The sequence below is a fragment of the Pieris napi genome, chromosome 6 (assembly GCF_905475465.1).
Source record: "Pieris napi chromosome 6, ilPieNapi1.2, whole genome shotgun sequence".
Classification (NCBI taxonomy): domain Eukaryota; kingdom Metazoa; phylum Arthropoda; class Insecta; order Lepidoptera; family Pieridae; genus Pieris; species Pieris napi.
Genome location: NC_062239.1, coordinates 11,481,599 through 11,507,267, shown reverse-complemented (window position 1 = coordinate 11,507,267; position 25,669 = coordinate 11,481,599). Strand labels below are relative to the sequence as shown.

The 25,669-nt window shown below is 33.6% G+C and overlaps 2 protein-coding genes across 6 annotated transcripts in view; one reads left to right on the top strand and one right to left on the bottom strand.

Annotated features, from left to right (window-relative positions):
- LOC125050091 (anillin) overlaps positions 1-9,097 on the bottom strand; it is a 52,276-nt gene extending 43,179 nt beyond the window's left edge. For 3 of the 5 annotated variants that reach the window (XM_047649684.1, XM_047649681.1, XM_047649683.1), the window contains exons 1-6: positions 8,853-9,096; positions 8,286-8,763; positions 7,027-7,140; positions 6,362-6,540; positions 5,502-5,633; positions 4,776-4,841 (exon numbers count right to left, since the gene is read on the bottom strand). In XM_047649684.1, the coding sequence (XP_047505640.1) occupies positions 4,776-4,841; positions 5,502-5,633; positions 6,362-6,540; positions 7,027-7,140; positions 8,286-8,763; positions 8,853-8,870 (987 nt within the window). In that variant the 5' untranslated portion in view covers positions 8,871-9,096. Of the gene's footprint in view, positions 1-4,775; positions 4,842-5,501; positions 5,634-6,361; positions 6,541-7,026; positions 7,141-8,285; positions 8,764-8,852 lie in introns of all 5 variants that reach the window. The other 2 variants (XM_047649682.1, XM_047649685.1) reach the window with 2 other exon arrangements.
- Positions 9,098-9,996: 899 nt separating this feature from the next.
- LOC125050444 (WAP, Kazal, immunoglobulin, Kunitz and NTR domain-containing protein) lies at positions 9,997-19,668 on the top strand. The gene is made up of 4 exons (XM_047650303.1): positions 9,997-10,118; positions 16,734-16,796; positions 18,385-18,552; positions 19,173-19,668. Exons 1-4 carry the CDS (start codon positions 10,115-10,117, stop codon positions 19,271-19,273), a joined length of 336 nt encoding a protein of 111 aa, XP_047506259.1. The 5' UTR covers positions 9,997-10,114; the 3' UTR covers positions 19,274-19,668.
- The last annotated feature ends 6,001 nt before the right edge of the window (positions 19,669-25,669 follow it).

The following is a 25,669-nucleotide window of genomic DNA, read 5'->3' as shown; positions in this document are numbered from 1 at the left end:
CAGTAAGGGTATAATTCGGGAGTCTCAGTCTGACTACGCTAGTCCTATTATTTTGGTCAAAAAGAAAGACGGCAGTGATAGAATGTGTGTCGATTATCGGGCTCTCAATTCTATCACTGTCAAGGAGAGATTTCCCTTGCCGCTAATCGATGACCATGTTGACAAGCTTGGCAGCTATAAAATCTTCACCAGTCTTGATATGGCTACTGGATTTCACCAGGTGCCAATAAGGGACGATGACTCAATCAGCAAGACTGCCTTCGTGACACCTGAAGGACATTATGAATATTTGAAAATGCCCTATGGGTTGGCCAATGCACCAATTGTTTATCAGAGAATCATTTCCAAAACTTTAAAAACATTAATAGATGCTGGCAAAGCCCTTACGTATATAGACGACGTTTTATTACTGTCAAATTCAGTAGAGGAAGGCCTGGACACGTTGAAAGAAGTTTTACATACATTAAAAACAGCGGGATTTTCTATTAATTTAAAAAAATGTAGCTTTTTAGACTCAGAAATTGAATACTTGGGGCGATTGATCGGTCATGGTCAGGTCAGACCGAGTCTGGGGAAGGTCGATGCACTTATTAGATCTCCAAAACCCACAAATGTCAAGGAGGTTCGCCAGTTTCTAGGCTTAGCGGGATATTTCCGTCGCTACATATCGGGTTACGCTTCTAAGACCGCATGTATAGCAAAGTTGTTAAGAAAAGGGTTACCATTTTTGTGGGGTGCTGAGCAGGATACTGCTCGCGATTATATAATTCACTGTTTGACAAATGAACCGGTTTTAGCGATATTCAATCCCCGGCTGCCTACGGAACTTCACACCGATGCAAGTGCTATTGGTCTTGGTGCTATTTTGTTACAGGAACATGCCGGTAGGGGAAAGAGGGTTGTCGGTTATTTTAGTAAGTCCACCCAGGGCGCAGAGTCACGGTACCACAGCTATGAGCTGGAGACCTTGGCTGTCGTACGTGCGCTCCAGCACTTCCGCCACTATTTGATTGGTATAGCCTTTAAAATAGTGACTGATTGCAATTCATTAAAATTGACGGAGCGTAAAAAAGATCTGTTGCCTCGAGTTGCGCGCTGGTGGGTGTATTTACAAGATTTTAATTTTACTTTAGATTATCGAAAAGGGGCTTTAATGCAACATGCAGATTTTCTGAGCCGTAATCCTCCTCTTTCCACTGCCAATGTGTCTCATATTCGGAATCCAAGCAGCTGGGCGAAGATCGCTCAAACCGCTGATGTGGAGACACAAGAGTTAATTTCTAGATTAAGAGACGGGCAGCTTGACGATACTAGGTATGTGATAAAAAATGATTTGTTGTACTACAAATTTACACCAACTGGGGAAGACCCGCGACTCTTGTGTTACATCCCTAAGGGTCACAGACTCAGCTTGTTGAGGGTGTTCCACGATGAACATGATCATATTGGGACGGACAGAACAACTGACTTAATATTAAGACACTTTTGGTTTCCTAGTTTGCGACAGTTTGTAAAAAAGTACATAAGTTATTGTCTAGTATGTTTAGCACATAAAAAAGTTCCCAGGGCTCCGTCACAACCGATTCAATCCTGGACAAAGCCAGATATCCCTTTTTCTATTATACACACCGATGTCCTAGGGCCTCTCCAAGAGTCAAACGGTTTCAAATACGTTTTGATTATAGTGGATGCATTTTCCAAGTATTGTTTGCTCTACTCTCTATACAGACAAAACACTGACGAGCTAAAACGAGTTTTTTCAAATGCGGTGTCATTATTTGGTACGCCGTCTACAATAGTATGTGATCGCGCTAGAATGTTCGAAAGCACTACATTCCAAAATTGGGTCAGTGATTTGGGATGCTCGATACATTTTATCACGCCTGGTATGCACCGTGAAAATGGGCAAGCGGAGCGGTACTGCAGGACAGTTCTCAACATGCTACGTGTTGAAGTAGGCAACAAAGGTTCCCAATGGTCCGATGTGCTGTGGAGGATGCAGCTCACTTTGAATATCTCCAAGCAAAGTACCACGCAGACGTCACCACTACAGTTACTGGTCGGTATTGACGCAGTTACTCCAGTCATCAGATCGTTAGTGCGAGATGTGGCACTTACTAACGCTAATCCCAATCGGGAGGCTCTTTTAACTCTTCGCAGACAACGAGCTTCAGAACTCCTTGCAACCAATCAACTGCGCCAGGATGCCTACGTTAACGAGGGTCGACGGCAGCCACTCACTTTTGCTGTCGGAGACTTTGTGTTTGTGAGCAAGACTGCACAAATCACCGGCAAACTGGACTCCGGCATGCGTGGGCCTTACAAGGTTATTCGCGCGTTACCGTGCCACCGTTACGAGTTAGAGCTACTAGCTGGTTCCTATGGGAAAAAGACCCAAGCTGCAGCTGAAAATATGATGTTGTGGCAAGGCGAGTGGACGCCGGATGCGTGCTCAGTTTTTTTTGAGACTGGTGAGTGATGTCAGTGGTGCTAATGTGTTTAGACCACATAGAGAACATGCAAAGGTATGGGTCTCTGTTTCAAATTTTTGTGGTGCTAATGTGTTTAGGCCACATAGAGAACATGCAAAGGTATGGGTCTCTGTTTCAAATTTTTGTGGTGCTAATGTGTTTAGGCCACATAGAGAACATACAAAGGTATGGGTCTCTGTTTCAAATTTTTGTGGTGCTAATGTGTTTAGGCCACATAGAGAACATGCAAAGGTATGGGTCTCTGTTTCAAATTTTTGTGGTGCTAATGTGTTTAGGCCACATAGAGAACATACAAAAGTATGGGTCTCTGTTTCAAATTTTTCTGGTGCTAATGTGTTTAGGCCACTTAGAGAACATGCAAAATGTATGGGACTCTGTTTTAACAAATTATCGCTTATGAGAGCACTAGAAGCCACTGTCGTTACGACAGTGTATTGCAAGATACTGAGTTTTATTTTTATTTGTGTTAAGTCTGAAGCTATCTAATTCTGTAATATTTGCTTTTTGATAGACCTTATCTGTGTGCGCTTGAGTGCACGCTTGCGCACATAGTACTGGTAATTGAGAAATAGAGATAAATGTCATTTTTCATCCCTTTAATCCAGGATATATGCTTCAGGCTATAACACTAAACTAGGTAAATTACTTACAAGTTCCTTCTATATTTCAGAGACTGCATTAGACAATATTGAGCAGGTTGCAAGGGATGAAACAAATGAAGAGAGAAATGGTTCTGATGCTAGTGGTGCAAGTAATGCTGCGGTCGAGGACGCCGCACTGTCAGGAACGGCCGTCTTATAAAACAAACTCCACAGAGCAAGTCGGACCGAGTGAGGGGTAACAGAGAGGTGGAACTGGGAACACCGGAAATGTGGCGATTGGCGCGCGGACGTGACAGACGCGGGAATATTTTATTATTTATGGTGGCGTTGTGTAAAAGATTGTCTTCTGGTTGCGTATAATTTTCATTGTGGTATTTTAGTTAATTAAAAATTGTTTTGTAAGGAATAAAACTTCCTAGGTTGAGTGTTTTGTTACTTTTAATATTTATAGTTTGTGATTTCCAAGAATATATATACATATGTAAAGAAACTTGTATGTTTCTTTATTACATACTAGATGGCGCTATCAGCCATCGCTGTTGAAAAAAGCAGTTAGTTTGAAGTTTGATAGAAGTAAAAGTCATCGGCATTGAATTCAATATTGTTTAATTGCGAGGTTATTGTAAAAAGCTTAAAAAGGGATTGATAATCCTCTTTTAATGTCGTTTCTTTATTTTCAGGTAGGATATTGTTAATTCATATAAAATAAGATATATAATCTTATACATTTATATACAATTTGTATACTAAATAATATATCTAAATGCCTTGAATGTAATCCTATGGTTAATAGTAATTTACTAGAATAAATACTTTTGCCAAACATAATAATTTGTAGGTATACGCAGTCGCAATCCTTACGTACTGCATATTACGTTAAAATTGTCAAAAAGAAGAACGTCCGTAAAGAGTACGTATGAATATTTTCGTAGCTAATATCTCCAATCCATTGTTTCGATCCTATAGATGCAACCACGTCACCCATATACCACTATTTCATATAATTTAGCGATCTAAAATTAACAATAAAATAGCACATGTTTCGAAGCACCGTCACCAAGTTGACTGCTGCCAATCATAGGAAAGAAGGTTTAAGCGAAATAAACAGACATTCCCCACATTCGATTTTTGATTGAAATAAGTCGATATTTAATTATCTGAAATAGAAATCTAGAAGCATTCAAAATTTATCCATAAATTTAATAATAAAATTCACAAAATTGAGTTCTAAAAATATTTGTTAAAGAGCGAGAAAGAAAGAAGAATGAAGCAATTAGGTAACTGTTATCTATAGGTATATAATATTACTATTATAATTATTAATTATATTACAGGAAATGGTACTTACCTTATATATGTATAATGTTGGTTAAAAAACCATAATTAAATTCTTTTAATAAGCCAGAGTTTGAATAAAATAACCCCAACAATAAAATAATTTCCTATATAAAACCGTGAAATGTAACCAACAATTCATACTTGTTTTTTTTTTATACATATATTAAATTCATTAAAATAGCGTTAAAATCCTCTTAGCTGTCATAATTATGTTCTACCCTTAATTCATGTTAAAAAACATTCAAAAGTCAACATATAAGAAGAATATAGGCATCTAAAATTTAATTACAAAAACAATTGTATTGAATATTCTCTGAAAAGTGCTTACAATTCTAGAACTTACCAACTCAGCTACTATCTGGTCATCAAGTCGCTGGCATTTGTTTTTGGGTTCGGTGATTTTTTTTGGCTGAAACAAATATTTATACTGTTATATAATAATTATTATATAATAATGCTAATGAATAGGCTACAAAGGGTCCAAAGGTACACTATGTTTGAATATATAAGCTGATAAATATCAACATATAATATATACGCAAAAAAGCAATCAATTAAGATGGATCTAGTGATGTGTGATGATTTCTATATTTATATTACATCATAGCTTCGCACGGCTTGAAATCTTTTTTAATTTTTGTTAATAAATATTGACTACGTCACTCAGGGATAACATTGCGGTCCAGTTTGAATGATTTGTTACAAAGCTTTCCTCTTTTTAATATTAGTATAGATATATGTATTTATGTAATTAACACTTGTTCGTCGTGCTAGGCGCCATACATTAAAATCAAAAACTCAAAAACAAATTGGGGTCCAATACCTACTACTATGGTTACTTTATAATCTTTTACTTAGTATAAATTAATATCATACAAATATGCTAAAGTGGTAATATAAGTCATAAGAGAAATCTAGACAACAAGAACTGTGTAAAATTGCATCAAAATTTGATTATTTTTAGTCTATAAAATATAAATATTATGTATCAAGTTTATTTTAATAAACATTTTTAACACCAAGTTGTATACAAATTAGTTTGTAACATTACTTGTATAATTATATTTACCATTGCCTTAGTAGTTTTGAGCACCGAGTTTATGTCATTGATGGAATGTATAGAAACATCAAGTGTTGATGTGTCCAACTTGTCTTCTCTCTCTTTCTTTTTGACTTGAGTTACTTTTTTTGGTTCAGGTTGCTGAAATTATTATAAATAATTATTACCAATTGATATTAATAGTAATTTACAATAGTCTGTACGGTTCCTGGGTCGTCGGTGTGCTTTAAATAATACAGGATTTTATTTTTATTAACCACTCGGGTACAACAATAGAGTATAAGCGAAATAATGAAATGTTAATTGCTATAAAAGGAATGAATGCAATGTTACAGTTGAAGAGTGTGCCTATGTCTCGGTATACTTGCGGGGCGTAACTCCAACGTTTTAGGTTATCGACCCACGCTTATAAAACCAAGAAAGCCTGAGTGAGCAAAATGTACAGCCTTGGCTCGTACAAGTAAAACTATAGATTTACTTTAAAGAGCAACGTTCAACTAGTAGCTAAGCACTCTCTCTACCCTGAGGTCATGCCCTAAAATCCCGGCTCGCGCCTTTAACTTTAATGTACGCAATTACACACATAGTGCAAAATATCATGAAGAAATATAAACATGTGTGACATACCATCAACTACTTGACCATAAATAAAAATTATGAGGGATTATAAGGTCCCATTCAGAAACATGACAACCTTATTACTTTTTTTTCACTTTAAGTGTGTTAAAAGCGGCCTAATAACTAACTTTTTAGATGTAGGTCCGATCCAAAATATTTTTGAAAACTATTTTCAATATGTATAAATAACCGGACAGATTTTGTAAAAATTTATTCACTTTTATAGTTGAAAAAATGTGAAAAGTACTTACAAAGGTATGATGACTCAAGTCGTCTTCCCAATTGTTAATCTGATCAGCGAGTGCAGCTAGCCGTCCAAACTTCTTTTTACCGTCTTGTTTGGGTTCATTTCTAATATTCTCTGCAGGTGGAGTTGCTGCTGAGAACTCTAGCTCTGTTCTATGTATTGGTGAGGATAGGTTAGGTGAATCTGGAATTTATTAATTTTCTTTAATAAGAAACTTTTAAACAGCAATACTTTTGGATAAGCTGTAAAAAATCATTTAATCATATAGGTAACATAATGTACACTTATGACTCATCAGTAAAGAAATACATATTAATGCTTTTAATCAAGGGCGTAGAACGGAAGAGAAGAACTGGCAATAAACTCTCCGTTGGGTTGCAGCTTCTTGTTTGATACAATAGTATAACATACAAAATGTCATGGCACTTAATTCTTATAAAAGCAAACAGTGCTTTCAAATCTTTTTAATTTAATAATTTTATCACCAAGAATCAAACTCCTGATTTAAACGCACTTTGCATGCAATGAGTGAGACAGGAACAAAATTATTTGTACTGATATTTGCTCGTATAAATGGTAACAAAGATATCAATCAACACTATATTTACCTTTAAGCTCTATTTTATTGTCACAAAATACTTTATGTTTACAAATTGTAAGAAAGCTTACCCGAATATAAATTCCCAAGTCGATCCAGTCTTGATTTGAAATTTGTTCTTACATTTGTCTTATCAGTCTTATCCGCCATATCTGGCTTTGTCGTTAGCTTTTTGGGACTGGCACCTGGAAAAAAATAAAAATATACTATACTGAGTGTAGGTTTGCATGTTTTGCTACTAATGACAACAATTGGAAATGGGAAGAAAAAAATACATTTGATATTTGACACAGATATCTGAGGGCACTCCTGTTGAGGTGATACCTATTTAGCCACCGCTTGAATGATTAAATGTTATGGATTTTAGGAAAGATTGAAAGGGGCAAAGGCCACTCCTTTTCCGTTTCAGAAAGCAGAAAATGCGGCACACCTACAGAGTGATCGCCTACAGATGCAGAAAAATTAATATCAACTAAAACAAAAACTGAAAGAGAATTTCTAATGTGGAGAATTTACAAAAAGGCCACCAATGCACTCGGGAGCCTTTTGGCAATGTGAATGTCCATGGGCGGTATCACTTAACATCAGGTGAGCCGCCTGACCTATTACACACAAAAAAGAATAATCTTAAACTATTTGAAAGAATATTTATAAAACCTTTACCTATATATCTCACAAAAATGTAAATTATAGTAATTAATATAATTAAAGTTAATATATAAACATTTACAAATTGCTGAAGTTCTACTATAAGCTTGGCTAAAAATGATTTAATTAGATTAAACATTTGTATAAATTTAGACATAATAATTTCAAGTCTTTAAAATAATTGAAGCGTTTCTAAGACTTAGTGAAATGTAATAGTAATAATCAAACACACTAAACTTTACAAATAACTTACCAACTTATAAAAACACAGGAAATTCACTTTAAACTGTTGTATTTGCAGTCAATCCCATGAGAACATTAGTTAATTTTGTTTACAAATAATTTGTGGTGCACTATCAGTGGTTAATGAGTAATAATTACAGGAAATATCTACATAGTGTAAGTTAATGAACTCTAAGTTAGAATGTGACTTTTACATTAAAAAGCCAATCTTATACATTTTAATAAAAAGACCATAAAAAATCTAATGTACTAAGGATGAATACAAATAATGGTGCAATGAAATGTACAAGGCAAATCAATAATAAGGATTGTAACTGAAACTAACAAATATTTAAATCCACACAATTAGAACAGATTGTATCACTAGTTACTCCTTCAATAGATGTAGGTATCCACTACATATTATAGGTGCACTGTTTTATTTATTGATTTTGCTTACCTTCAATTTCTGTAATCTGTACATTACTGCCTCTCTCTAATGAAGGGTCATATACAATGTTTATAGGAGCATCCCTTTCTTCCACTTGGACTTCAATTTGAATGTCATTTCTGTGTGAAATATTAATCTCAACAGAAACATCAGAGTTTCTTCTAGTCAAACTGCCACGGTTTGGACTTTTAAACTCTTTTTTCGTCACTATAACATCGTTTTTTACCTTCTGGGGTGATAAGGCTTTTCGATCCGATTTCTCTATCACCCTCTTAATTACTGGCGTATTACAGTTAATAGTTTCCTTGATTGAGCGTTTGGGTGATGTTATTGACTCTCTGGCTGGTTTAGAAGGTGATTTTACAGGAGAAGAGTTAGTTTTGAGTAGATTTTCGGCCAACGGCTTTCTCTTTGGTACAGATTGTCCAGAATTAGCAAGCTTTTGATCAATTTTCTCTTGTCTGGCACGCGCTCGTTCTAACATACGCTGTAATTAGTTATTAAGAATAAATTCAGTTACTTTAAATTAAAACAAAGTTCAAGGATGCATAACGTCTTATAAAAGCCGAATCCTACCTGAGTGAAGGGATCCATGGCACCACTTTAACAATTGTTTGTACAAAAATATTACACAAGACAAGACACTAACATATCTAGATACAAATTTTCAACTTATTCTTTATAGGTTTAATCTTTTTTTGTAAAATTGAGAATAATTATTCTTGAATTACGCCCGTTATAATCAGTTTCCGATTAGACACAACAACAAACTGAATTTTTTGAATTTAACTCTCATATCATTGGACAGAGGGCGTGTCTAAAATAAAACGGCGTCAATATTTTTCTAGTACTACCTCTGTAGTCTATGGAAAACTTTCTTTAATGGTGGTATAATATAATCTAGATGGCGCTGAAATAAAAAAATGTTGGTAACATCAGTCTTAAAGTAATTGTCTTTGGTAACATGAAGCGGATATTATTGTTTACTACGAAATTCACATTAGTTAACAACTAATATATTATATTTTATACTGGAATTATTTCCAAAATTCACGCCATTATTACACTACTTACTTTATGTGAAATAATTTAAGTTTGTTATCCTTTTACCACAATATATAAATAAGGGTTAAGGTTGTTGAATCAAGCTCACCCCTAATATTAAAAATCGAAATAATGACAAGGTTAACTTTGATTAAATTTGGTCTTTATTGTCTATACATAGTTAATTTTATTATCTCTTTAACCAATTGGTAGTTTAATAAAAAATATTTTATCTTGTATGACTTGGATTTCAGGAGATCAACCTCTTATCTTATTAACTCAAAACTCAAAATTACTTTATTCATAATAGGCTACCAAGTACACTTATGAACGTCAACAGAAAAGATGTTAAGTTAATACTAAATTTAAATTTAATACCAGTTCGCAAGTTTAGTGCATAGAGGTGGCAAGAAACTCTCCGCCACTCTTTTTAGATTAAAGTATTATGTTCATTAAAATAATCGTCAAATTTAAAGAAAGCTTTATTGATTAATTTACGTTTAACGAGAGTTGCGAATGTATTCAGTGATAATTATTTAATTTCGGGAGTTTGTTGTACGTAAGAAAATATATGAATAAAAGAAGTTCAGAAAGGCTTTCGCTCGTTTACACTATGTTTACCGACACTGAATATGTTTATCGACTCTTAGAAAATACGATTGCGATTGTAGTGGCACTACACATATTAATATTATGTACACACAAACTGCACAGCTATAATACCAGTTTCCATATACCTGTTGCGTTAGTAATCAAACAACATTCATACGTAGTGCCAGTGAATTTGCCGAACAATGGGTGAGCAATTATTGTAGTCCAGGTTTTTATACGATTGGTTCCTGGCTTCCATTCCCTTGGATATTTTTTTTTTGTTTTAAAATGATTTTTAAATATATATGCATTTATTTATGTATTTATTTTTATTTCCTACCTGGAGTATAAACAAAGAGAAAATCAACGTCAAACGTTACGGTATAAAACAATCATAAATATTAACTAATCAATGTCATAGTGTCAAAATAATACCTACTTCATTAGAAAGTTTAAAATATTTTGGAGTAACGGCTAACGGAGATAATTATAAGGTATAACCCAAATAAAATTTCTTCGGTGATTATCGGTACCTATTTTCGCAAAATAAGAAAACTACAAGGATACTTCAAAAAACTTTAAACATTAGTGTTTAAATTTAAATGGTAAGTTATTAGCTTGAATAATTATTACTAATTATTGAAACTTTTAATAAAAGACTTTAAATTCGTGGCTAATTTAAAAAAAACCGTTTCGAATCAAGCAACTCAGATTAAAGAATAACCTGTCAATTATTTCATAAGATGAATACTTTGAAAATCACGATAATGCTGCAGGATGCTAATTATATTTAAATATTTTAGTAGTCAAATACTATGCAAAATATAAATTATGGGTAAATATTTAATTCACATAATGACTGCTCAAAATAATATCTACGTATTAGTAAAGATCTAAACTTAAAAAAGCGTGATTCGAGAAAGATCGATTAAAATCAAGACAATAGCAATCAAACAAATCAAGACTGGTAAACCATAAAAATTTTAAGAAGTAATTTTTTTCTATTACACTGTAGATTTATTATCAATAACCTATAAAATTTAAAGCGGTCCTAAGACCTCATAAATGAGTATTTAATTAATAACGAACTTCTCTCATACATAGGTTAAATGTCTATTTAAAATAATGAACTATAAGGCATGTAAATTTTGAATACAGAGTAATAAGCAATTAGCGAACGAGAAATTTGTTTTCGTAATATCCTTTGACCTCGTTCAAAGATGTGTGATGCAATGCATAACTACATAATTAAAAAGGAATCGCAAAATTTGTTGCTAAACGCAAAACTCGAAGACTGCTGGACCTTTTTGAGTAATTTTCTTAAAACTCTGAGGACGGTTTATATGGAGTAAAAAAATTGGTAAAATATAGAAAAAAACTAATAGTTTTAGGTTACTTAGGTTTTTATTTTGGAGAACAGTCTCTTTGGGGTAGCATAGCAAAAACTAAAAAGGTAAGGCTATTCTAAAAAACGTTCTCAGGGGGCAGCTGGTTGAAATTTGAAAATAAAATGAAGAATAATCAAGCGTATACAGTTGTTTTACGTAATAATATAATTTATCATTAATTGAGTATAATTCAGCAATGGTACTATATTAGTATTAGTTTCCAAGTAATTGTTGTTTTTGTATGGAGATTGTACAGAGGAATTGTTCGGACTTATACCTGCAACTGAGTTTCATCTTCGGACGTCAAGGCAGAATACAAAATACCATCTGTATAACCTCGACGTCCGTCGTTCCACGTCCGAGCGTTTCTTAAGGCAATTTTTACCGCGCACAACCACTATGTGGAACCAGCTGCCTACTAAAGTATTTCCGAACAAATTCGACTTAGGGTCCTTCAAGAAAAGATCGTACCATTCCTTAAAGGCCGGCAACCCACTTGCGAGAAAAAAGTCCAAGTCTGTTTTGTACTTATTATAGTTATATACAATATTTAGGGACGAAATAAATAAATTATATGCAATATTCCTAGATTACTTTTCGAATGATATGTATAAAAGTCGACTTACGCCCACTTCAAGACCTTGAAACCAATTTAAGTAGGTACTACGAGTACCTAATCTAATTGAATGATTTACAAATCCGCTATTATCCTGATTAGGCTGGAGCATAAAGCAAGATTGCTAGTGCTTTATACTCTATAATTTCTCTCTTTAGAGTCCTGTTTCCATGCCCTTGAAATTGGAATCGTTTAAGACCGAGTTGTTTTTGAACAACATTTTGTTGTTAAACTAATGATCTGAGAAAGCATTCTAATTGGGTTATGGATCGTTCACTTTTTAATTTAAAAAAGTAAGGGAAACTGACAACAAATAAGGTAAATATGTAGGAATCTGGTTCTAATAGTTCTAGTATGTATTTTTACGTGAATCATTAGGCAATAACAATAAATGTGAATAGGTAAATGAGACTTTTCCGTATAGATTCTTATGAAATTTAGTCAACGTGTTTATGTGATAAAATAAAATGATACCAATATAATAATCATTAACAAATACGAATGAATATGTAATATACGAAACTACGTATTAAGCTCTTTACCAGCAGTCGAGGCGTACGTATAAAAGAGTAAGTACCTACCTGAAAATATAATCATTTGATTATATTTTTCATTTCTTTCCATACGACATATTTCCTAGGCAAATAGAACATTTTACGACCTTTCAACTATTCCTAGTCATCTTTATAAATTCAGGGATTTTCAAACATAAAAACGCTACGGTTGCATAATTTGACGCTCAGAGAATTGAATGTTCATCGAAAATTAACTTTTCTGCCTTGCGATTCAGTAACTCACTTTTCAAACTATCACAGCAGTTTTCACAGCGGCGGTCGCGCTCAAATCAGTCGTAAAGCAGTCATTTTACCATTTGGCATTCTGATAAACAATAAACTATAAGCCATATCTGATGTCATGATGTCATGTTTCGCTTCGGGAATAATCTCGAAAAATGGCACGAGATTATTGCATTCCCCACCTACCACACAATACCTGGTCAAGTGTCAACAATATTTGTATATATTTTTCAACATTCGAGTAGCCTGATAAAATCGTTTATATGTGAGGAAAAACCGCCTGTTTCACAACATTACTTATCGTATGTTGCACACGTAATAAATAACTAAATAATTTATAAAATATGTTTATTATGGAATATAAGATACAGGTATCACTTATTCCACGTCATTAAATTATTAATCCCTACTCATCGGCAAAGAAGACAGAGGGTGTAGGCCGAGAGAAAAAGCCGGCGTAAAAAACTCTCGGTACTCTTTTAAAATAGCAAATCATCGTACAAAATAATGTCAACACTTATTTTAAAACAAATATCGCAAATTAATTAGGAGTTTACTGAGTATGTGATAATCCCGAGTGTCACTGATTAGGAAACAATTTTCCACTAAACATTTATAAACAACAATTTACTTGCACGCACATTAAAAGCACACAAGGATGTATTTAACACATTGTCCAACCAAATATGGGAAGAAGGAATAAAACTAACTGTTTTTTTTAATATTCTTCGTAATTGCTAATATATATAGGTATAACGTAATAATACACGTATTTATTGACCTTAATTTTAACACCTAAAGACGCACAAAGCGTTCGTTTCCTTAACCTAGTCTTCTTCTCTATAATTATTTCTAGCCTAATCTAGTATATAAAATTCTCGTATCACAATGTTCGTTCCCATATTCCTCCGAAACGGCTCGACCGATTCTTATGAAATTTTTTATGCATATTCAGTAAGTCTGAGAATCGGCGACTATCTATCTTTCAAACCTCTAAATGTTAAATGTGGTCCACCCCTAAATTTTTTGTATTTATTTTTTATGATTTAGTATATAATAATACATACAACCCCTATTTTTCACCCATCTACGATCAACCCCTATTTTTTATTTGTTAATTAAAATCTTATGACTTGAACTCTGAGGTTTTTATAGAAAAAAATTCACAGAAGAGCCTAAAAAGTTTTCACTACAAAAAATCAAATGTTTTCCATTGATATATAAAAAACCCAAGATGCACAATCAACGTCTAAAAAACGTCCTCAAAAAATGAGCGCAACATTCTAAATTGTGCACTCATTTCAAATAGTCTCGCGTCTAATAAGTGGAGTCGATGTTATTTATTAGTGTTTTTTTTTATAAATAAATTTATGTACTTTTGAACTTTTTAGTGTGTAGTTTTTGACAAATATATTTACTAACAAATTATTTTTTAATTGAAAGAAAAAACTTTTTAACCGGATTAAAGTTATGTATTATTATAAATTTCCAACTATTTAACATCCAACACCTTTTGTCTTCAGTCACCGTGACCACGCACGCTGTAAAGCACCCGAAAAGTCGGATAAATTTAAAATTATGTTAAATAGTTGTAAATAAAAAAGTCATGTTCGACTCCACTCAATACCTTGTCCTACCGACCACGGTCGGTCGTAAAATTTTATTACTTTAAGTACGTATACACTGCGTTGTAATAACAACTTTAAGCAATTCGCGTAAGGTTGATTTTGCAATAATATATGCTTGTAACATATACCGTTATAGACATACTGTTATAGAAAATGACAGAAATAGTGTTTCGGGACACTTTCGAGCGTTACTTTTATTCGAGACTGTGCATCTTGGGTTTTTTATATATCAATGATGTTTTCTCTCGAAAAAAGTCTCTGGGGTAGCATAGCAATTGTTCGCGGGGGCAGCTAGTATTTTAATAAAATTTACTAAAACCATGCCTGTTCATGTACTTATAACTCCAGTATTGTCAGGTTTATTTATTATCAAAATGATACGAGAGCGATAAAACAGCTATTTGTAACTTTTTTGATTACGATGTTTACAAGAAAAGGGGGTTTTTAATTCTACAAGGCAACCAATGCATTACGGGTCTTCACCTATTAATGTGTCATAAGTCAATGTCGTTTTAAACAAGGAAAACGAATTCCTTATCGACATTGACCACATTGACCTTATGAATAATACCTTGTTCAACTTATGTATTGCAACTCATGTAGATCTGAATTATATAGCCAAGTTTTTGTATCTATATACATACTAATCATTTTTTACCGTCATCTTTGAGCTATCATCATCATTATATACCAAATAGCTAATAGGCTTTTTTGTTTCGTTTATTTTTAAGTTATACTTCTTTTGGCGCGTTAGGGATAATTTTTTTTTTAATCAGCGCAAAATTTCTGTCTAGCAACCATTATTTTGAGGTCTGACAAGAAACTATATTACCCGTTAGGAAACAGGTCGAACATGTTATTATGTTCTTCTGTCTTAGCGCCGAGTGAAAGCTAAGTTTTTTTTACAATTATTTGATGGCTACCAAAATCGATTATAAGTGCCCATTGTACAAAGGGTGCAGTTTGAAATTAAAAAATCATTTATTCATATAGGTAACAAAATGTACACATATGAACGCCAAAAACTAAATGTATATTAAATGCTTCTAATTTTACATTTATTGCCAGCTCTCAAATCAAGGGCGTAGAACGGAAGTGAAGAACTGGCAACTCTCCACCACTCTTTTTAATCGCCAAGTTATTTGTTTTACACAATGTTTGTAAGGAGCTGCAACCATTACACCATGTTCCACGTGACATCTTAAGTAATTAATAATAATAAAATAAATTAAAAACAAAGATTTGTCCTCAATCAGCAGGAGGCATGGTGAAATAGGTTATAGGAGCACGCCCTTACATTCTCGTGGGAACAACACACAAGCACCTTGAGCACCTTATATTAAAAGTTTTGTAAATTAATTCTTAAACAGTATTCTGTAAATGTTAATAATTAAATTTACAAGTGAACCGAGGTCGCACCCGTGTCGGTATTGGTCGATAATGCATCTTTAGTCTATGGCAAAACGGGTCTATAGTCCTTTTCATGAAAGAAGTCCCCCAGACGCGGCGCTGCAATCGCATGACGTAATGTTGCCATTTATGAGTAAAAAAATTACCTATTTTATTTACATTTAGCAGATGTAATTTATCAAATAATATTATTTTCTGCATACTTCGAAACAATATTTCTGTTATGTTAAAAGTATATTTTTATTTACTTATATTAGCGGTGTTCTACCTACTTGCAGGGAAAAGATGAGAAAATAGGGTAAAGAAAAGCAATACAATTTTTTATTCAGAGTTTTATTGCATAATTGTTGGGTTACAATTTTTTTCGAAGTACACGCTGCTGTTGTTACAATACCTTCGTTTGTAATTCTTGTTACAGTTTTCTCTGACACACCTGCAATTAAATTATGTACAATTAAAAGTAATAATTACTTTAAGTTTATAATGCTTATGTAATATGTAATATATGTTTTAATAGTTAGTCTAGTTTCATCACGTTATGTATTTGTTAAATTTTGTCGCAAAAACGAATTTATATCATAAAAGTCCCATCAATACAGCAAAAAATTATTAAATGGCAACTCTAAAAAGTACCTGTTATGGCGGCAACTCTCTTCCGAACATTGTTTAGTGGTATTAAAACACCTTGATTCTTATGTTCCGCTTCACAGAACTCTTTCACCTTTAATATCATTTCTCGAGCCGAACTTTTTACAACTTTTGGCATTTTAATCAATCTTGAAAATGCACTAAGTAAGCTATATAAAAATTCACAAAAATCTACCACAACAAACGAACTTGATAACATCGACGAATGACAACATTGCCGACCTGTCAAATTTAGTTCCAAAAATCGCCGCGGGACTTCTTTCATGAAAAGCACTATACTTGAGTTCGAAAATCCGTTTAAATTACAGATTCAAAAAGGTTTATTTTCTTTTCAGGTTCCTTTGCAATTGTGACATTGTTTGCTGTGGTGTTCATCGCAGCGTACGTTGAAGCAGGCCGTAAGTAATTAACATTCTGAGAGAGTCGCACTACAAGGACAATTGCAGTATGCATGCAGTGAAATACAGTTTATATTGAAACTGCACAAAATTATTTAATTTATTTGTATTTTATTGATAAAAGCTTGCCAACGCTCGGCACACATTGGTAAAATAACCTCAAAATATTTTTTTTTATGTGACAAGCACTTAAAGGCAAATATGACATACATGTAGAGATCATACAAATAACAAATAAGAACAAAACAAACATTTAAAAAAACAATTACTAATCAAAAAAATTAAAATTACAAAAATCTAAACAAAAATATCAATATTAATTCAGTCAAAATCTATTATAACGACATCGAAGGGACTACACATATTTGGTGGTAAAAATGACGTTGTTATTAAGTAGATACCTACAAAATTATGAGAGTAAATTTTTACGATGCGCGCGCACGCCTTCACAAAAACCGATACCCGCACTCCGTCACAAAAAACCGACCCCCTGAAATAGTCAACATTTTAGCTTTTTTTGTGATATTGAAATAAACTTTATTTAACTAGTTAATGCGTTATAATAAAACTTTTAATGTATTAAATACCTTTTTTCTATTGTTAGTGTCGTTTTTTCTAGACGTAGAGTAAAATTTTTGAAAAGATTTTTATCTTATTACGCCCAAGAAGTATAACTTCGAACGCGTGGATATGTTAACGTAAAATTGTAAATACCGTTAGATTGTAATCTATCTCGCGAGATTATAAACTGTCGAAAGATTGTGAACTCAACGTACTGCTTACAATTTAACGTATTATTATTCGGTAGATTATAATCTATCGAAGTGAAATCGTCAAATTGTGAAACGGTACGCACCTCGCGCGCTGATTGGTTGAACGGAATATGCCATGGTGGCGACCATATTTGATTACAATCTCGCGAGATAGATTACAATCTAACGGTTTTTACAATTTTACGTAGACAGATATAAGTAGGTACACAGACGTTTATTTTATGATTGGGCATTAATTCTACATGTACCTACACTAATTACTTCATTGGACTAACTCCCACTGTTTTATAGCGATACTAGTATTACAGTACCTTAGCTTCAATGTGCTGATGGGTACGTCAGAAGGCGACATCGTCCGCCGCTACTTCATGTGCTCACAGCTATGACTTACCTTCTGAAAAGGGCATACGATTCGCTGTATTACTTTTGTTAACAAATTACACAGGTTAACGGACCTTTCTTATTGTCCGTTGATTGAACTGACAAAAGTTCTATTATTTGTTAAGTGCCTATAGTAGTCAGTTAATTTTTTTTTTGATGTTGTTTGTATCGCGAGTGAATTTTTTATTGGTTATGCATGTTGGGACAGGATTGGTATAATTATGTATATACATACATATATTGTGATAAAAAAAAACATATAAAATAAAAAAATCTTTGCCGAGTATAGTAATATTCTCAATACTAATAAAGCGTAGTTGCCGCCTGTATACTGATTTTGTTTAACTTTTTACAGAAAGTATTTTAAAATTTATTTCCCCAGTAATTAAAAAGCATACTGAAAATGAAGTTATAATATTAATTTGTATTTCCAGCTGCGGGCAACTGTCCAATGCCATCGAAGATCTACGGCTGCAGCCCCAAATGTCATGACAACTACGACTGCAGTCATGGCAAGGCATGTTGCCCGAACAGCTGCAATGCCAAGTCCTGCGTTGACTTAGCTGCACATGGCGGTGGAAATAATGACAAGTATTCTCAATGTTAGTGAGTTTTTAAATAAACCAAGATTTTTATGTCGTTTTAAATAAAAAAATTTTTATTGCGACTGAGGCGCAAACTAGCTGATGTGGTCTCTGGCAGAATGACCAGCGCTGTGGAACACGTCTGCTCCTCAGCATAATGCTGAGCCAGGGCCAATTACAGCCACAGCACACACGCATTATACTATATTTTTTTTTTTTTTTTTTTCTTTGATAATTGTTATTTTGTTAGTTTATGTGTGTGTGTTTTTGTTTGAAATATGATATGTCTATGTCTATGTCTATTAAAAATATTTCGTAAAATTTCTATTAAACGCGTCGACCTTTCACTGACGAGTGCTATGCAAATAAACTTCAAATCAGATCAACATAATATATATATAACAACTTAATATATATTATATATATATACATATATATACATAACAACGCAAACTGGAAGGAGGCTCGTCTAATGTTAAGTGATACCGCCCATGGACATTCACATTGCCAGAGGGCTCACAAGTGCGTTGCCGGCATTTTAAGAATTGTTACGCTCATTTCTTGATGCATAAATATAATGTTTTTTAAAACGTAATACGTTTTTTAACTGATAAAGTATATCTAATTTTTATCTTCAGCTGGAGGCGCAGGAGTTTACTGCGCTAACCAAAAGTGCAGTCCCTTTGAGAAGTGCAAGTTGGATCCCGCTACTAAGAGGATGAAGTGCATGCGAGCTTAAATTTTTATAATTTAAATATTGTACCATTCATACTATATAACTTTAGCATATATCAATATATTTTGACAGAAACAGACACATTAGTTATTTATACGCATAGGAAGAACACAAAAACTGCAAATGTCATAGAAGCATGCAAAATGTCACTGGTAACATTCAGGAAAGACTTTACGCATAGTTCGTCCTCTCTTGTTTCTGAATCACACCCTTAGTTATGACAATTCGTATAGGCATGTAACTTGACAAGATTTTTCGTTGTAAGGGTACTTTAAGTACTTTTAATATATTGAAAAAAGCCAGCTTATTTGGCGGATTATTAGAGATTATTAGACCTTAAATTATTTTTTTATTTGTAAAATTTTATACTTTATTAAATAAATATATTTTCATAAGTTTTTTTAGTTATTTATTCAATCATAAATGTACCGAATGCAATTTTTAAGATACTTAAACGACATTAAACATCAAAATAAAAGAAAAATAGCAATACAATTATGACAAAAAAATAACATTATGATACTATATTGCCAGGAAGAGATCAATCCCATTTTTGGCTTTGTCCTAAACATGTTCGTCTTCGTGCACGTATCAAAAATAAATCCCGCTATAAAAAAACAAAATCACAAATGTCACTGTGCACGCACGGCTTCCTTGTGAAGTCAATAATTCGTTGGCAACAACGATCAGTCACCCTTTTGCCGTAGCGTTGATTGCAGGCGCCAAAACTATAGAAAAAACCGCGCGTAAACTTTTGACAGTTGACATAATAACGGAAACAAAGACAAAAATGTGATTTAAAGCTTCGACAAAAAACATATAACAAATTTATTTAAAAAGTCTGATTAAACTGAATAGTGAAAACTGATATAACTTTTTCAAATGTGTTTTCAATAAATAAACTTACATATAGAATGCTATGCAACTTCTACTTCCCTAACCTATTTCACAGCCTAAGCGTTAATAATGAATTGACAATCGATCATTTATCCGTGTTCACTTCGAGGAGTTATTATGTTTTAATTATACACGTTCAGGGCATTAAGGTCCACGACTATTAGGAAATCATATTTTAATATCTCCTATTAACATAGTCTAACATAGTTTTTTTAGACAAAAATAACTCAATCGTTGGTTATCTTTATATATCTATTAATCTTTACTCTATGAACGGAAGTATAGATTTATCGGAAGAGGAAGAGAGACCGCTATGGTCCAGGTTCGGATGGGGACACATTACTCGACTTTGCCGACGTAAAAAGCGAAGAGTTGATCCAGAAGCAGCTAATGGAAGGAATAAGTAAGGTTTATATTAATGCACCAACAATTTTAGATTAAAAACCTGATATTATTATTGCTGGCTCTTATATTTGCTATACCTACCCGGGAAATTTTAAAAGAGTACCGAGAGTTTTTTACGCCGGCTTTTTCTCTCGGCCTACACCCTCTGTCTTCTTTGCCGATGAGTAGGGATGCCTACAAATTGAAATTTAATGACGTGGAATAAGTGATACATGTATCTTATGTTCCATAATAAACATATTCTATTTTTATTTTTTATTTTAACAAAAGGTTTTTTTTAGGAAAAAGACAATGTAATGCTATTCTTATTAGAATACTAAAGACATTTACACATATCAAACCAAAAGCATTTTTTTTATATTCGACGATTTAAACATTGTTGTGATGTATTTAGTGTAAATAATTAAAAAAAATAACTAAATGTACATTACAGTACTTTATCTAATTAGGCTGAAGAGCAAAAGCGTTTTACGAATGTTTCATTATTTCCAAATTGACTAACATTGTGTATAAAAGAATTTCCGTAGAGTAAATGCATTCACGTGTTTTTTTATAATAAAATACCTTGCAAAAATTCTGAAAAAAAACAGTTATCGCACATTGCCCAAAGAAGTAAAAAATGAGAAAACTTTAAAACAGTCGTAATAGTGCTTTACGACTTTGTTCTCTGGGGCAAGCGAATGATATCTTATATTCTATTGAACTTAAGCCATAGTAAGGCTGCTAATTTCCTACAAAAAATATCAATGAAACATACCTACTATACACTATGCCTCTATATTGGATTCTTATTTTGACCAAAAATAAAAATTTCACCAAGGAGTCTGTCTATGTCTACAATTATTATTCAAGATTTTTAAATTTTAGTTGTGAAGTTAGAAATGGTATGTACATTGTACAATTTACATTATGGAATAAACGACGTTAACAATAAAAAAGTAACATTACTATAAAAATAAAACAGGTATTGTATAATTAAGTGGCCTGTATGTATTAATAATTTAATTACTTATTACCACGGAAAGCTTGTCCTTGATATAAAAACAGTTATCCAACAAAGCTCACGCACTAGTATTTAATTATTTACGCAATAATTATAGACAATATCTACCTTCGTCAAGTAATTTGTAGTTTATCCGTGGCTAATTGCTTCAGTAGTTTTTCAGATATGTACGCATTTCTAAAGACGTATGTGTAGGACCAAAGACAATTTATGTTTTTTCATTTACTTTAATTGCTTTTGGTAGTACTAATGAGTTATATAGTTTTTGACAGTTGACAGGTATTTTAGGTTGATTTTATATTTGAATTACTCGCTTTAAATTGTATCTATGGTATTTAAACTGTTTCACGAACCTTTGTGCGATATTTTAAACATAATTTTAAATGTTTTTATAAGTGCTATTTGTAGTTTTCATGTAGACGACGACGTGATATTTATAATTGTATGAACAGCCCGTAAATAAGTCACGCTACAATATAGGTCATGCTATTATTAGAAACACGAAAACCTCAAAATACAGTTGTATAATTTTGGAGTTCAACATTTACCATGGAACATTTTAATTATTATTACATGTATTTATTAAATAATCAGATAGTTATTTAAAAATCCTTGGGCTAGGGTCTCGGAGGCTGATCTGATGTTAAGTGATACCGCCGACCATGGACACAGCCAGATGGCTCGCTAGTGCTTAACCGGTCTTTTAAGAATTGGTACACTCTTTTCTTTTCTTTCTGACTTAAAAGACGCTCAGTTGCGGACCTACCTATTGTTAAACATTATTTCTTTTAAGTTCGTCTCTGTTACTTTTATTCCCATAGATTGTTCAGTGTTATTCCTGTCGTATCCATACATTGGCCAGCCGGTCAGTATATGTAACACCATTGCTTGTTTTTGTTATAGAACCCAAACATAAATTAAAATTGAATGATTGAGTAACATTTATTCATATAGTGTACGAACATTTACAATGGGCAGTATACCTACAGCCCTGCGATTCTGTAACTCACACAGCGGTTTTCTCATAAGAAGGGAGCTTGTAGTTTATTGCTTATCAGAATGCCAAATCGTAAAATGACTGCGTAACGTTGAGATTGAGCTTGATCTTATTTTTCGGCACCGATTTTCACTTATTTTAATTGCGTGTAATTTTACTTTTTATTCATTTCTTTTTTTAAATCAACACGGCATTTTTACGGGTTTTTAATGCACTATAACACTTTTTGTTTATAAGCAAATCCCACATGGAATGGAAGTTGGTTTTACTAACTTCCATTTTTTTCACTTGACAATACAGATACCGGCAAACATCTTGAACAAATGTCCTTGCCTGCGCAGAAGCGATTTTTAGGTATCACTGGGAGGGGGTTAATCAGTTGATGTTTGTGTCCCAGAAGCGCAAACTTTCCCCCACCCTCTTTTTAATGTACAAGAAGTTGACCGGTACAGTTTTTATCTGTACTAATCTATAAAAAATTACATGTTTTTTTTTTTTTTTTCAAATTTGAAGGAAAGATGATTTCTGTGATCTCGTCATTACGAAAAGATCAAATATTCCTATTTAATATATGTATGAAGTTTTGCAAGGTTCTCGACAAAATGACACAACCATATAACCTTGGCATTGTCTTTGAAATATGTTTTTTAACCTGTACACATGAAATGTTTGTCTATCGAGACATTAACTAAATAAGGTTCTGTAGCGATAGAACAAAAAATACTGACTTAAAAATTACTAAAATCGAACGTCGCGTAACCACCAGAGTTGGTACATTACTTACAATTTCGTTTGTTTTTAGCCGCATCAATTACAAGACGCATGCGACAATTTTATTCTATTCCTCCAACCTAAAGGCAGGATCCTCGACAATCTAAACACTTAATACCTGGCCCAAAGGCCCCAATAGCTATGTTTTTGGAATGGAATCTAGCCGTTGGCCTTAAGGTCCTTGACAGCTCAGCTCGGTTGTTTTTGCGAGCGTAGCTTGACCGAAATTGGCTTTAACCCACGACTAACGCAAGCCACAAGTGCGTCTCCTGTCAATCGCCTGATGGTCAGGATGGAAGCTCCGTGTAGTAAGCGAAGTATAGATCCTCTTTGAAGGCGGTTTTTGTCCTAATCTGATTTGACTTTTCTTTGCCGCGCGGGCATCGTTTAATTTGTCGTTAGCTATTGTTATTGGATCATCCGGATCCGTTAGGACATGTTGGGGCCTTTTTTGTCGGAAAGGAGTGGTTAAAGTCGATAAGTTGTAGGTATAAATGCTTAATCGACAATATTTCGTTAGCGTTTGAGGGTATGACGTCATCACAGTGATTTGTAAGCGTAGATTGTAGATGTCACTACACGTCTCGAACGCCCGCTCGTCTTTTGTTTGATATGCTTATCCAGTACGTACACGATTTTGCTAACCCTACACACAATATTGTAATGGTTTGTCATTGTCACTGTTTACTTATATAAGCGTCAGTGGCCGTTAGACCTTACGGTATAAGGGTTGAAGTTCAAAGAATACAATGTCGGAAAGAAAAAATAGTTTTAATCTATCAAATGCTCGAAGTTTTCATTTTCTTAACAGGTATGGGTAGTGTAATATTGTAGGTAACATTATTTTCTTAGAGGTAACAAAGGCCGGCAACGCACGTCTATGTGTGTCTGTCTATCACTTAACATCAGGTGAGATTGCTGTTCGTTTGTTATTAAAAAAAGTATACTTACCATGTTCAGTCAGAATACGAGGTGTCGGGTTCAATTGAGGAGAGTCAAAAAAACGCCGTTACGATACAAACACACGCCCACAGTATAAGGTTTAAATTCGATTATTTTTATATAATATTTAAAACTAAATAGATCCTTCGTTCTTATTCTATAAACTACGACATTGCGGATTTAACAGCGGATCCCTTGGAGGTTGGGAAGGGCTTTGGCATGGGGTGCTACTTGTGGGGACACGTTAGCCCCGTACCATCTTCGACGGCAAGCACAGGAGCTGGCGCTGCCACAGAGCAAGAAGATAATATAAGGCTCATAAACGGAACGGAACGGAAAAATAATAAATATAAGAGTCTTCCGACTTTGACTTTGTTCCCTTAAAAGGAGTATAGACCCTTCGCCGGTTGGGGTTTAAATCTAAATACATAATTATTTAAGTTGGCGCCTGGCAGTAAATACCGGGGAACCCAGAGCTAATACTTTTCTCGCTCAATGAATTAGTGTTGTAATATAGCGAGGAATTGCCAGCATTAACGGTACACTGCCACAGGGACCAATCTTTTAAAATGTAATAATTATTATTATTACTAATTACTATGTAGGTTAAGAATATCGTAAATACTGTATATATGTGATGGAAATATATACTTGAGATTTAAAATTTATCAGGATATGTTTACATAAATCAATAAGACAAAAAAATAGCGTCGACAATTCTCTAAAAATGTTCGTAAGTACGTGTAGAAACAAAAATTGTTCGATCAGTTACAGGAGCTAAAGGTGATATCAGACGGTTCACTCGAATGATTGTTCACTCGAGTGAATGCTTCATTTTTTTTCATTCTATGTTCACACGGCTTAGACGAAATGATACAGAAATGAACATTCATTGTTCTTTCTTTTAAATATGTCATCGAATGAAGTCGTACGTCTTGGAATTAGTTTAATTTGTGATCATTTAATCAAAGAGTTGACAAAAAAGAAGCAAAGAAAACGTCGACGGTGGTGGGTGCGACCATGGATTGAAAGAAGAAATTTATTAGGAGCTTCCAATACATTGTTGAGAGAACTAGCCGTTGAAGATCCTGATTCATATTGTAATCATCTTCGAATGGATGAAAGTAAATTTAAAGAAAAGTTAAAAAAAAGTTATAACTTCGTCGACAACGTGATGTCCGTCGGCTACAGGACTCGAAACAAAATGGCCGAATCCGAATGAACGTTCTCTCAGTGTTCAGACCGTTCATTTCTCGTTCATTCGGAGTGAGAATGAAAGATACCGGATGCCAATATCCAACACTGTTGGATCGGTTCACTAATGAATTCATTCGGCACTCGTGTTTCATTTTTTGTTCAGACATTTCATTTCGAGTGAAATGTA

Bases quoted from the DNA above. Each gene is read 5' to 3' on its own strand.
- LOC125050444 (XM_047650303.1), top strand. The intron at 16,797-18,384 runs GTAAGTAATTAA...TTGTATTTCCAG, and splicing joins AGCGTACGTTGAAGCAGGCC to CTGCGGGCAACTGTCCAATG. The intron at 18,553-19,172 runs GTTAGTGAGTTT...TTTTATCTTCAG, and splicing joins TAATGACAAGTATTCTCAAT to CTGGAGGCGCAGGAGTTTAC.